This window comes from Pipra filicauda, unplaced genomic scaffold (assembly GCF_003945595.2).
Source record: "Pipra filicauda isolate LSUMZ 115617 unplaced genomic scaffold, ASM394559v2 scaffold329_size807674_pilon, whole genome shotgun sequence".
In the NCBI taxonomy this organism is placed as follows: Eukaryota; Metazoa; Chordata; class Aves; order Passeriformes; family Pipridae; genus Pipra; species Pipra filicauda.
The window spans coordinates 366,134-380,196 of NW_024104453.1; the positions used below are offsets into that span (position 1 = coordinate 366,134).

The 14,063-nt window shown below is 52.3% G+C and overlaps 1 protein-coding gene across 5 annotated transcripts in view; it reads left to right on the forward strand.

Moving 5' to 3' along the window:
• Window positions 1–14,063, forward strand: part of ANKS1A (ankyrin repeat and sterile alpha motif domain containing 1A) — a 73,225-nt gene that overhangs the window by 816 nt on the left and 58,346 nt on the right. For all 5 annotated transcript variants that reach the window (XM_027728504.2, XM_039383891.1, XM_027728500.2 and 2 more), the window contains exon 2: window positions 13,962–14,042. In XM_027728504.2, the coding sequence (XP_027584305.1) occupies window positions 13,962–14,042 (81 nt within the window). The remainder of the gene's footprint in view (window positions 1–13,961; window positions 14,043–14,063) is intronic.

Here is a 14,063-nt window from a genome sequence, read left to right on the forward strand (position 1 = left end):
TCCTATTGCCTCGGGACCGAAGCGCGGCTGTGCGGGCGCTCCGACTGGTGTGACTGGGGAGCTGTGGTGCGTCTGGAGGGTTCTGGGTGCAGCCCAGGACGTGCGGGGGGTCCCGCGGTGGGAGAGCTGCCGGCTGTGGGTGTTGGGTGAGGTGTCCGGGCCCTGCTGGGGCACCCTCCGGTGACCCTCTGTGGGGTCGGGGTCGGCTCTGGAGGATCTCCCTCAGTGGCTTTGGTGTCCCCAGCCCTGCGCTGTGCAATTCTCTGGTTTGAAGCTCTTGGACCTTTTTTAGTTTTGTTTCTCCTCCCCTTTTCGGCATCTGCTGAGGAAACCACTCAGTGCTGTGCTTCTGGAGCCACAGCTTTGTGCCACTTCAGCCTCTGCTGGAAATGCTGCTGCTCCTGGTCCCTGAGCAACTGGTTTGTACAGGAGCATGGGGAGGAGATTTGTGCCACTGTCACTACACACCTTGACTGTTAAGAGGGATGTGACTGGCCTGGTTGTGGCCAAATTTGATGTGTTTTCCCTTTGTCATAACCTGATCCCTGTCTGGGGCAGAGGCCCCGGCCAGGAGAGCTGCCCTGGGGCACAGGTTTGTGTTTCTGAAACGTGAATGTGCCTCTGGGTCAGACTGTGTCCTTCTCCTTGGATACATTAAATGCTCTGAGCCCTGGTTTGGGAGGGGAGTTGCTGCAGCCCCTCGAGGGGTGGCTGTGCGGGCGGGGGGCTCGGGTCAGTGCCGAGGGTCTGGTTACACACGCTCTGAGCTGCACCAGCTCCACACGGGGCCCTTTCCCCGCGGACGCGGCGCCCGTGGGGCTGTTTGACTCTGGCCGTGGCTTTGTGCACAGACGTGTCTGACAGTGCCTGTCACAGCTGTCACCCGTGTCCGCTGACGTGGCTGTTGGGGACACTGCAATGGTCCCTTTCCCCTCCCGAGTCCCAGCCCCGAGGCTGTTTTCCCTGCACTGTGTGTTCTGTGTGTGTCTGTCACAGCAGTTCCGGGTCTGGCAGCGCGTCCTTAACTCGCTGTGTGGCACCTGCTGCCACTGAGGGGCTTTGGGATTGTTTCCCGCCTCCTGACCCTTTGTTGGGCTTTGGCTCTGGGTTAAGTGACTCCAGGTGAGGAGCTTGTGATGGGGTTTGGATGAGAAGCAGCTGCTGAGTGTCCCTGCAAGGAGAGGCCCAAGGGAGCAGCTGGGACAGATCAATTTTAGGGATGTGTTTGGTGGAGGAAACCTCACCTTTCCAACACTACAACATGGGAGCTTTTCTAGTGTAGGGTGTTGCCCCCTCAGCTGTGGGGAGAGCTCTGCCCTTGGTCAGGTCTGTGTGCTCCATGTTTTCCTTTCCTCAGGCAGCTGCCCCCTCCTACTCAGGCTGATCCCTGCTCCTGCCGAGGCTCCTCCCGTCTGTAAGGATCTGTCCCAACATGGGAGCTGCTGAGCTGCCCTCCACCCCCAGAGCTCATTCCTACTGCAGGGTCATGAATGCTCAGCTGGGCTGGCAGAACTCCCTTGTTCCTTCCTCCTCCCGATTTTGGTTCCTTTGGATGTCGCTATTTAGTTCCTATTTTATTTTTTAAGTCCCAGTGTTTGGACAACCTGTTCCCAAAGCCCATGTGTCCCGAAGTGCCTGTCTCAGCTTTTTCTGGCAGTTCTGCAACATTTCAGGCATCTCAAAGATACAATTTTGGATGAGGTACAAACCAGGCATTTCCTGGAATCCCCATGTTACACCTGGTAGGTGCTGAGCTGGTGCTTGCTCTGAGCTAGCACTCATCAGTTTGGGCCATTTTTCTCCCAAAGAGAACAAGTGCTGCTCCATGAAGTGGTAGTAAATTCCTTGGAATGCAGTGTTTTATCACATCACCTGAGCTGCCACCGTGCCTGTTATCAGGCAAATGTGAACTTTGTCACAGTCCAGGCTGTGGTGAGGCCGAGCCAGCCCGCTGGGTGTGGAGCCATGCACAGACTCCAATCACCTACAGCTGCAGGTGAGCAGGAAGCAGGACAGGATGGAGTGGGATAAGCCACAGGAGCAGTAATTGCAAAGACAATGGAAGTCTCTCCCGAGGGGTGAAGGTGCAGGGTGTAACACTCAGGATTTCAGGCAGAGGGACAAACCCTGGTGGGGTGGGGGAACAAGGAGGAGATGGGAGTCTGGAGTTTGCCAGAGATGGTGGGCTCACAAAGAGGTGGTGTCTGCCAGGGTTTGGAGGCTCAGTGGCCCCGGGATCAGCCCTTGTGCCGTGGGATCCGCAGGGCCTGGGGACGTGCTGGGGGCTGGATCAGCCCCTCGGCTGTGCCCGGCTGCTTCAACTCCACACCTGACCACAGCACAGGCAAAGGCACCACGTGAGGACCAGTGAGCAGCCAGAGGGAAAATCCACTCCATGCACGTGCAGCTTAGGGCTTATGAGCAGCAGCAAGTCCAGAAATCAGAAATGCACCGTGAATCCATGAGGGTTCTTGGATTCTCAGGGGCACTTTTGCATCAAGGCTGCAGAATTTGGATTTATTGGCTTTGGGTTTTTTTAGTGCTTCACTGTGAAGTTGAAGGCAGGAAGCAACAAAATAATCTGTGGCTGAGCTATCAGGCTGCATTCAGGAGGTTTTGCCAGGAGCAGTGAGGGATGGGTTGTGTTAAAGCCAAATCTGCAGAAAAAGCTTTTTATTTTTAACTATTACTGTGAAAAGCCTGGATCTTTGTTGCTGGGAGGGGAAACTAAGGCTGCTGCTGAGCCCTAGATGAGCTATGCAATCCTCTGGGAATGTATCAAGGAGACACTTCTGCTGGGAAGGAGGAGTTTGGGTGCACATCTGTTGTGGGAAGGGTTGGGTGCTGCTCCACAGAAGCCGCAGCCTGTGTTCCAGCCCATTTGCAGCAGTTGCTGCTGGTGAGGGGGTCTGGTTGGTTTAGGGAATGACGTGGTGGGATGGCAGAACACTTGAAGTGGGTCCTGACAATTCAAGGGCGGTTTGGAGTCAGAAAAATGAGTTGTATTAAAACAAAGAGGGGTTTGGTGTTTGCTCTGGTGCAGCTGATAGTTCACAGCATCACAGGGGAGCTGCTCCCACTGCATCCCCACAGAACTGGGCAGCACTGGGTCTGTCCCTCTCCTGCTGCTGTGATTAAGCCTCTCACCCACTTCAGGCTGTCTCCTCCCCGCCCTGCCGCGCACACACCACAGGACAGAGCCCTCTGTAATTGCACACCCAGCAGGGGCTGCTGGACGTGCTCCTGCCACAGGCACGGGTGTGCACCGGCGCTCTGCTGAGAATTGTTTCCTGAGCACTTCTTAAAGAATTCAAAGGCTGCAGTTACTGGCTGTGTGATCTTGTGATGCAGCTTTGGAAGGTTTTATTTGCATGCTCTGGTCACGGTTCCGTGCTCGGGGCTGGGTCAGGAGCACGGGGCTCTCCCCGCTGTGGGACCTCCCAGCTCCACTCGCCCAGGCCCCGGGTGCTGCTGCTCCCCTCTGTAGAGCAGGACTCGGGGTTATGCAGCACCCAGTCTTTACCCACATGCTGAGTCCTCTGGTGCTCTGAGACTCGCTCCCTTGGGAGTGTCAGTGTGTCAATGTGTTTATGTCAGCTGGAGGGTGAGAAACGCATAAGCTTACTTTTTGCCTTGCTCTGAGAGTGTTTTGAAGTGCCAGTTGGGTTTTGGAAATAGCTATGTGCTTGTAGAGGTTACCTCAAATATTCCATGAGGGAGTTGCTGTGGGCTGAGATGTGATGTGAGGAATATTAGGTGAGTCAGAGTCTCAGGTGAGGAGTGTCAGGTGGGTCGGATTGTGTTGAGGATGTTGGAACCAAGGCAGCTGCTGCCCACTGATGAGTGCAGTGTGTTAGCAGTCACAGTGTCCTGTGGTGGCAGGCGCAGAGCCCAGACACGGGGCTTCCCGCTGTTTTTCCAGTTGTCAGGTTACACACCTTCCCAGGAGCATTTGCAGGGCTCACTTAAAGTTTGTGCTCTGCCCCGCTGTGGGAGGAGCAGTGAAACACATCCATGACATGCATTTACTCGTGCTCAGGCCTGGCTCCAGTGCTGGCTGGAGGATCCTGAACAGTGCGAGGATTGAGCAGGTGGTTTGTGCTCAGGTGCTTGTGAGACTTGGGTGCACTGAGGGGATGTTGTGAGGTAATGCATTGTTCCAATGAGACAGAAGGACAAACAAGCAGGATAGAACATAGACATACATGGAAGGTGTGACACAGAGTAGAGGGGATACAGAAGGGAGGAAATGCACCCCAGACCAGAGGGAAAGCCTCTTGCAGCTGCCCCTGGACAAGGGGAAGGCAGTTCCCGGAGGCTGAGTCCCTCCTGTGGCAGTGCTCAAGGGGCTGCCTGGGTGGCTGGAGACAGAATGTGTGCCAACACCTCCACTCCATGTGAGCCCTCTGCCTTTCCCAGGCTGTGCCATCCACTCCTCGGATGCAGCTGTGGAGTGCTCTCGTGCTCCAGCTGTGGGAATCCTTTCAAGGTGAAGTGTCCTTGAGATGAGAAGGTGTCTCTGAACACGAGTGATGGCCATTTCCTCTTGGCACTGCAGCGCCAGCTCTGCCCGATGCTGAGCTGGCACTGCCACTATCCCAGAGCTGCTGCTCTGGAGTACAGCTTAGTCATGGAAATGAGATAAATCCTATTTCACAGAAACTGGTAAAAATAAAACTGTTGAGGATTGATTTGTTTCTATAGCAACCGACTGGAGAAGTGAGTGCAGCTGCTGTCTGCAGGAGGGAGGAAAACAGCGCTGGAGATGTGGGTGCACCTGGGCCGGCTGTGGGCAACAGGAGAGCTTGGGGGGCTGGAGAGGGAGAGAGGCTCAGTTAGAGACAGGACAGCAAAGTGTGAGCTGCCTTTGGAACAACATTGGAGCTGGAGTGTGTGCATGTGCCCTCTTCTACACAAAACCTGAAGAGCCCGTGTGATGTCCTCAGAGCTCTGCATGTCCTGCTTCCCAAAGGACTGTGCTCCTGCACCCTCATGGGTGCTCAGGGTCAGCTAGAGCATTGATGCCATGTGGTGCCTGGGTGTCCATCGTGTCATGGGCACGTTTCTAAACCTAAATCTGAAATTACTTTGTCTTGTCGCCATGGCTTGGTGAGAAATGTTCAGATTTGAGAAGTTTGGATGAATAGTGGAGCTAAATTTTCTCGATTACCCTTTAACTCAAACTGAACAGCTGGATGCTGCACAGCAGCCTGGGCCAGGGCAGGGGTTTCTTTTTGTATCCTGGAAGAAAATCCGGTTGGGCTTCCAGACTGCTGGATAAGGAGCTTGAGTTTGGAACCAGCTGTGGCACACACAGGGTAGTAAGGTGGCTATTTCCCCAGGGTTAGTGAGGGTGAGCTGCTTAAGTGCTGGGGAGGCTGCAGGATGCCAAGTGCTGGGACTGTGTGTTTAGGTAAGTGCTTAACCTGCTGACGTGTCCCATCTCTTGTGGCTGCTGAGAATTTTAGGTGACAATCAGTGTGAACACCCAACATAGCAGGGTGTTGAGGGAATTACAGGAGGAGGACTGTGTGCCTGGCTTTACCAGGTGCTCTGCAAGAGCCTGAGATATTCAGCTGAAGGGAAGTTGAGCTTGAGTTGGTGTTCAGGTTTGGTAAACCCAGGTACATTTGCACTCCTCCCTTGTTATTTAAACACGTGGTTTCTTTTAAAGGGAAATTAGATTTAAAAATTAACCTCAGGCTTTTTCCAGCTCAAAGGAAGTGTCTGTAGTGCCACGTACTGAGGACACAAGAACAAAACCCTGTCTGAGAGTGAGTGCCATAAATATTATGTAAATATATTATCTCATTAGATTTCTATCTAATGCCATTGGCTGCTGTTGTGCAGATCCTGGGGCGAGCAAGGCTGAAGATGTCATAGGTGGTCTTTCAAATGTAATATTGAGGTGGGTTGGAAATTAGGTGAAACAACTTTTGCCTCATCCTAATTAAGACGCTGTGAGAAATGCTCTCAAGTTTGGCATTACAAAGTGCCTGGTTTGAGAACAGAATTAATTCCAGAGGCTGGGTGGCCACTGAGGTTTGAAGCAGGAATCCAGGGGTGCTCCCCAGGCCTGCCACTGAAAGCAGCTCCTGGCTGGGAGGGAGGAGGGCTCTCGGAGCAGGAGCAGGGCAGGACCGTCACGCTCCCTATGCTCTGTTTGGCTGCCTGCCTCATGATCTCAGCTCTGGCCTTATCTCTGTAGATAGTGCAGATGAGTAATGACAACTCTGGGAGCTAGCTCAGGATTTGGGAATAATTTCCTGCCTCGGCCATTCACTCTTGTTCCTGTTCTGTAAGGGACTGGATTTCACGGATGCTTCTGCAGTAAAAGGATGTCCTTTCTGATCTTCATCTTTCTTCTCCTGAGCTTTCTCAGGAACTGGTGTGTAAGTTGATGCTTTCCCTGCTTGCATGGCACATAGCAGGAAGGAGCAGGGGCTGATCACAGTGATCACAGAGCTCTTTGACTGCTCAGGTGTGTCTCCTGTGCTCCCATTGGAGCCACCGTGGCGGGTGTAAAACTTCTGGTTTACCTCCTTCCCTCGCTGTCTTTGCTCTCCTTTCCCTGTCACTTGCTCTTTGGGCACCCAATTAAAAAGCTCATCAAGAAGGAATGTCTCTGGAGTCGGTGGTATGTCTGTGCCTTGTTTGCGTCCCACACTGTTGCCAGTTAATCTCTCCTTGCTGTGTCTTTCTTTAGCCCTCAGGGACTCCTGGTTAAGCTGGAGCTGGGATTTGATACAGGCTTAAATGGAGCCATGTGGGTGAGCTGCTGGGCTGCTGGTGTGGGCTGCGTTCAAGGGCAAAGTCTGCTCAAAACGCTTCAGTGGAAGCTTTGTTGTGGCTCTGAATTCTCCACTCCCGTGTCCCCTTCCTCGAGGGCCTCGTGTCCCATCCCATTGTTCTGGTGTTCAGTATCAGAGCAACTAATTTCCTTTTACTCCAACGCAGCAGTGTTTCACAGCAGTGTTTCACAGCCTGTCGTGATGTGCGGGCCAGTGCCTGGGGGTCCCTCCTGAGATGTGGGAACGTCCCCATGTGCGTGGTCCCTCCGTGGGAACAGTCGGGCACTGTGGTGCCAGCACCGATTCAGAGCCCTTGTGTCGCTGATCTGAGCAATGGCACAAGGGAAAGGGGATGTCGTGCGAGTCTCCATCTCACTGGTTTCAGTCTCTCTAAGGCAAAAGTGCACTCTGGATGCAGTTGTTGTTACAAAATAATTGCATTTGCTTTTTAATTGCTGTAGGGAAGGGGTAATTCAGTCCCTGAATGTCTGTTTCTCTGGCTCTGCTTGACTTGGCCTATTTACCTGCTTCTCATCCACCCCAGGTCAGACACGCTGCAGTTCAGCATTCCAGGCATCAGGGCTGGGCAGCAGCCAGGCTGAAGGGACGGGAGTGGGTTTGGGGTGACACAAAGGGAGCCACGGTGGCCCAGGGAGCAGCGGCACGTGGCCACCTCGAGCAGCCTGTTGGCACTGAGATGGAGAGAACATGGGCGTGGGTTTATTGTTTCTGTACAGAGCAGGTCTGAGCCTGCACCAGGGGGTGGGTAACTGTGTTTAAATAAAGTGTCCACCTTCCCTATGCCCTTCCAGGTGCAAGGTTCCTGCTAGAAATCCCAAATTTTGGATCAGATCTCTGTTCTGGGAAACAGAGCGCTGGAAACAAACAGTAACTTTGAGCTGTTCTGATCCCATTGGTGTTGTCTGACAGTGCCCACGTGGCCGCTGTGCAGAGCAGACAGTGAGCACACAGGCACGTTTTCTGCCATCCCAAAACACATAAGTGGCACATCCATTCCTGTGCAGGGGCACTGACGGGTGGGGGAGGGAATGTGCTCTGCCATGATTTTTTTTCCTGGGCAAATTCCTTTTGGTGACATTTTTACTCCAAGCTCAGAGCTTTGTGCCTGTCAGAAGGGAACGGTGCAGATGGACATGTATGACTCCAGACACGATGCTCCATTGCTGTTGGCTAACTGACATGTCCCGTGGGATTCTGCAGCTTGTTAAATCATCTCACAAAGGAGACGGGGGAGGGAAAGCCCAGTACAAGGCTGCCAGCTGTAATCAGCTCGGTGCTGCAGCATCGGCTGCTTGGTGGCTTTGATCAGGAATTTGTGGCTGCCCAGGCAGCTTCCTCTGTTTCTCTGGGAGTGCTGGATGGAGGGAAGGCCAAGGGAAAGTCTGCACCATCTACACATGTCCTGCTAATTTTCTCTGCACCTAGTTCTTTTGTATTGTATTTTCTTGCAGTTAGTGGCATCTTCTCCAGTGCTGTGGAGCAGAGCTGAGCTGCAAACAGAGAGCGGGCAATGCTTCCCTGAGCAGTGCTCTGATTCCTGTTTGCAGATCTGGGATGTTGCCAGCTCCAGGCTGGTTTATCACATTCATAACATTGCTCAGTTCATTGAATTTTTGCACGAATGTTTTGATTCCTTTTGCTCTTACTCCTCCAAACCCCATCTAGTCAGATGCAAAAGAGGAGAATGAGCTGCAAAATTGGCATTTAGTAAACCTCAGTGAGAGGTTTGTGGACATTTGGTAAATGTTGTCAAATCTGTCCTCTCTTAGGGGTCACTTTCCCACTTTGAAGGGCAACTTCAGGGCTTCCTGTCAAACCTTCCATCTGCATGTTGGGTGGCTGCCTTCCCATTTTCCCTGCTCTTCTCCTACCATCGTGCTGCCCTTGGACGGGGTGTGGAGAGGAGGATGCTCCTGTACACATCAGACCCCGGAGCTCCTGGACCCCTCCCCAGAGACTTGGCTTTCCCTGACTCAACTACTGACACTTTTTACACTTCTCCCAGCAAAACTCGTTTGGCCATGGCCTGGTGATGAGCCTGTGTTGTGTGGGACTGTTCCCTGGCCTGTCATCAGCTGCAAATGCTCTCTAATGGGAGTGGATTGCAGAGTGCCTGTAATGCTTTTAAGAATAAAGGGCAGCACATGCACTCAAACCAGACCTGGATTTTTCCTGTCCTGCAGCTCTTTCTTTGCTCTGGCTCAGAGGGGTTCTCTGATGTAGCACACCCTGCACGCCTGACCTGGCCTTTCTGTCCCCACTGCGTAATGCGGGTGACAGAGCCCACTGCCACCTCCCACCATACATTAAATAAATGCATTTCCACTGCCAGGAGCCATCTGTAAGGCTAGGGCTGCCCTCTTCCTGGGGGGGATTTTAGCTTGGATGGACGAGTTTCTATTAGTGATGCCAACCCTGTCGGGTTCCTTTCTAGCGTGAGCTGCAAGCCCAGGGTTAAAAGTATGATTGTCGTAGTCTGCACCAACCTGAACAGCCTCCCTCTGGAAATGAGGGGTAGGAGATGGCAGGCTGGTTCTGAGGGAAACAGATGAGCTCACCTTCTGCCTCTCAGCTCCTGAACTGATCCTTCACAGGCTGCAGTGGCTTTGCAGACCCGTGCAGGTTTCCTGCTCCTGGCCACCTGCAGCACATGAGGAGTGACTCTGCTCCATTCCATGGCGGAAGGGACAATTTGGCCATCAGAGGATTGGTTGCTGCATGGTGTGTCTCCACTGGTGGAAGTGCTTGTTTCTCACAGGGCACTGTTGACCTTATGCTGGTTGAATTGTCTGTAGGTGTTGGGCAACGAGGCTGGAGCTGTTGGCGATCGTTGTTCAGAACTGTTTAACTCAGAATGAGCTGATAAAGTGGAAGCTTGGGGTCTGGTTCTGTGCAGAGGGCCAGGCATGGCTCTGCCTTCAGTCAAAGTGGGACTGAACCTGAGGGTTTTCACTGGAGTCCCTGGTCAGTGGCTCTGCCTTCACCGCCGGGTGCCTCGGGCAGGTCTTGCACTGGCTGTGGTGTTGTGCAATGTCAGCTTGGTCACTTCCACATTCCCTGCCTATATTAAGGTCCCTGTTTTTCCCCATCCATTCTGGCATCCTGTATTTGAGCTCATGATCCTTTAACTTTGAGGGAAATCCACCTGCTTTTCTTATAGCAAATGAAAATCTGGACCAAGAAGTTGAGGAGTGCAGAAGCTTTGACTTCCTTTGCAGCCAATAGCTGGAATCTGACTGGCTGCTTTCCCTGGGCTTTCCCAAAACCTGCCAAGAGGGGCTGAGACAGTATTACTTGTGATCCAGCCACGTTCTCCCTTGCCCTGGCAATACTATGCTTTAATCTTCTCCAGCCTTGCATCAGCTGTTTATTTTTGGAAAGGCTGTTGCATTATCTGGTGGTTGAGGCAAGCAGGGAGTTGGGTTCCTGCTCCATTGGGAGTCCCACCATGCTGGACCCTTCCCATTGGCAGGGTGGAAACAGCAGTGGCTTCCTCACCCTTCAGGAAAATATAAGCAGCTCTCTGACTCTGAGGCCTTGCCCAAAGTGTTTGATTGTTTGTGTTCCCCTCTGTAAGCAGGAAATACCAAGTGAGGGTCGTTGTTCACTGCAGGAATCCAGCAGTTGTATGGATGTGGATAGCTGGGATGTGTGAATGACCTGCTGTGTGGCCTCTGGGCAATGGACTTGAGGGAATCTGCCTCCAGGCCTCTCTTTGTCTCTAAGGCATTGAGCAAAGTCCGCAAACATCTGGGGCCAGTGCTCAGCTGCTTTAAACTTCCTGGTGACCTTGGGCCAAGCCACTCTCTCCGCTGGTGTCTTGTATCCAGTATCAAGCTTTTTGTCTTTGATGTTGGGTGTGCAAATACACAGGTGCAATGGCCTCTGCTCTGCACAGGCACCAGTCCCTGAGGTCTCCTGATCCTTCCATAATCCACCTCAGTGAGACCAGAAACCAGCCCTGAAGGGTCATCATTTGAGCTGAAAACACCGAGTTGTTCTCTAGGCTTGGCCTTGCTCTAGCCCCCTGCCTGGGATGATTTTGTGAGTAGAGTTACTCCAGTTGGGAAGAAAGAAATGGAAAAGCAAGAGGACAAATATGGTCTTGTTTAAAGGAACTTTGGGGGTTGACCGTGACCTAAAGCATGTGCTTTATTCAGCAGTTTTTACAAGCAGGAAGCTTTATTTAAAGGCTACAGCACTTGCTGAATCGTGGAGCAGGAGAGAGCTGAGCGCAAGAAGTAGTTTCAGTGAAGCAGATTTTGCTATTTTCAGAGCTTTTCTGATGTCCTCACCATTCGGTTTTAATTGCCTTAAGCAGGTGCTTCAGGAGCATCATTAGATGCTGCTCTGGTGCAGCAAAGGGGGTGAGATCTGGGTAGTCTTTGAGAATGTCGGATTTGTGATAGAGACCATTAAGTTAAAAACACCACCCCTCTTTGATGTGAAGGGGTTTGGGGGGATTTTGGGGGAGAAACAAGAAAGCAATGGTGGTCAAATTGGCTTCAGACCTTTACTGAGGACCTGTATTTACAGTGGTCTCCTGCCTGCACTGGGATCTGTGCTTCTGTTTAATCAGAAACAGCCCAGAGTCACTCTGTACACTGAGTTCTGGGCTTTGGCCTCTTCTTCTCTCAGCTCTCTGTTTCCATACCTTAGGAGAACTCTGGCCTTCCTGGCAGAGCTGGAGAGGAAGAGGAGGGGAGAGTCTGATGTACTCGACTGCAGTCTGCACATATAAATAGTTCTCCTCTTGGATCCTTCCAGTCTGATCTTCTGGGTGATTTGACCTTTCTTTGATGAAAGCTTTCTTTATTTGCAGGAATAAAAGGTCAAAGGGTAGGAGAGGACACAGCAGATTTTTTTTAAATATTTTTATATCTTGGCAGTTGGTTTCTGCAGCACCCAGCACTCACTGCTGGGCCAGCTCCCCCCTGGGCTCCAGCTTTCCTCCTTCTCTGAGCTCCTTTAGTAAACTTGGCATTTAACTCTGAAGCATTGACCTGAAGATTTCTAAGGAAGTTTATGGAAGTGTTTTATCGTGGGGACACGCACGTCTTCCCACAGGGATGGATGTCCTGGCTCCATCTGCAGCCCTGCTGCCGCCTGGGCAGGTCACTTTGGGCACAGGGCTCATTTTATGCCCACTGCACCACTGACCCTGGTTTTCCTTGGTTCATAACTTCAGCTGAAAGAAAAGCTGGTGTTAAATGCTGCTGGTTTTTCCTGTGTTCACCCTGAAGTAGTTTGAGCTCAGCATCCAAACACAGCTTGGTTTAATGTGTAAAACCATGGGACTCTGGCACTGCCCAGGTTATGGACGAGCAAAGGCAGCGCAGGTGCAGTGTTAGAAGTGCTCCAGATGGCACACGAGGCTTTCTGGCTTGAATTCTAACCATTAATTGCCACTTTAAATCCAGCAATAAATTATTTGGGCAACCACAGTGCAGGATCCCACTGCCAGGAACAAACCGGAGCTGAGCACTACTCAGTCCCCTTTGTGCTTCAGGCCAGCACAGCTGGATGGGGCAGGGCACTCCTGCACTCACTCTGGTGTCTCACTGACCTTCTGGCCGTGGTTTAAGCCATCCATCGTCCTGCACACCCTGTTGTTGGTGTTGGAGGTGCCCTGCATGCATGTGTTGGCTTGTGTTTGCTCCCGGAGCGCGGGATGGTGTGCGGGATGCCTTGGGATAAGCCTCTGATCCTTTGCAAATTGGATTTTGTGGCTCACTTGCCTGTCCTCTTGGATGAAGGTTCCCCTTAGCTGCCTCTCCTCTAGCAGAGCTGATGTCCATCTCAGGACTGCAAAACCTTTTATAATGCTCTGCGGATCAGGAGTCACTCAGAGGGAACAGGGACAGACTTTCCATTTCCCATGGAACACGCTCTAGAGTGAGTCTGTTGCTTCATTCCCTTCTGAATTTCCACTCGGTCTGCACAAGATTCCCACTGGTTTGGTGCCTTTCCTGCTGGTTTTGCTCACTGTAGCACCGAGGTGTTCCTGGCTAGCAGCCCCCCAGTGATGATGGGTATTGCAGGAAGCCTCTGAGCCACATGGGTCGTAGTGATTGTGTGCTGGGGAGACAATGGACTGCTCAGGAAAGGTCTGCTTCTAATAGGTTTGAAACCGGTTCAATTGGAGATTGGAGGCTATTAAGTTTTACCCCTAAAGAAGACAGTGCAGGAAAAAGTACTATGTTGGCACAAGGGAGATTGCCAGGGCTTGTGATAAATGCTGTGTAATTCCTGGAAGGATGAAGTGTAAAGCACACCGGCACATGGGTGGTGGGTTGTGCTGGTGAGGGCCCTCATCAGGAAAGGTGAGCAGTTCCAGTTTACCTGTAAGAGCATACTGGTTTGAGTTCCATTGCCTGTTCTGGGAGAGGGTGGTGGCACTGGTGAGGGGCAGCAGACACCACACTCCTTTCACAGCAAGGTCAGGAGCAGCACCAGCCCCTCACTCACACTGTTCTGCACTGATGTGAACAGGACACCTTCCAGGGGTGGGGGGGAGAGTAATTCTAGGCAGGGTTAATTCTTAAATCCATGGTGCTTGACTTTTGAACAAGGGAGGGAAGTGAATGCTCTCAGAAGTGCTGGGAGACCACCTACTCTTTTGTACAGACTGCCAGCAGCTGACAGATGGAAGTGATTTTGGGACAGTGAGAAGTTAGTGTGGAATCACACTGCTGACCAAGAGCAGGCTCTGTATCCCACAGTCTTTGACTTACAGCCCCCACTTGTGACTCTTGCCATGGAGGGAAGAGTTTCCCAGAGCCACTGGAATTCTTCAGCGGGGTGTGAATTAGCAGTGCATCGATGGTTTGCGGTCTCTTGTGGTTCACTCTAATAGACACATGTTCCTCTGAAGATGCTTTTTGGCAAGCACAAGTATGGCTGAAGGATGTGTGGGAGTGGGAGCTCTGACTGGAAACCAGGAGGGTCTGGTAAAGCAGAGGAGTGAGTCCCTGTGCCGGTGTGTGCTGCGGCACTGACCCCTCAGCTCGACTCTGTGCTCCATGTGACTGCTCCTGACCACAGCTGCCCAGATACCCACTGTAGTGTGAGAGCTCTGCTGCCCCTGTCCTTGCCCTGTCCCTGTTTGCTGTTTGCCTAAGTGTCCCCTGTCTATTTTCTGTATTGCAGCATCTGGAGAGGGCCCAACGTGAACTGCGTTGACAGCACTGGATACACCCCACTGCACCACGCTGCTCTCAACGGCCACAAGTGAGTCCTGCTCCGATCTTT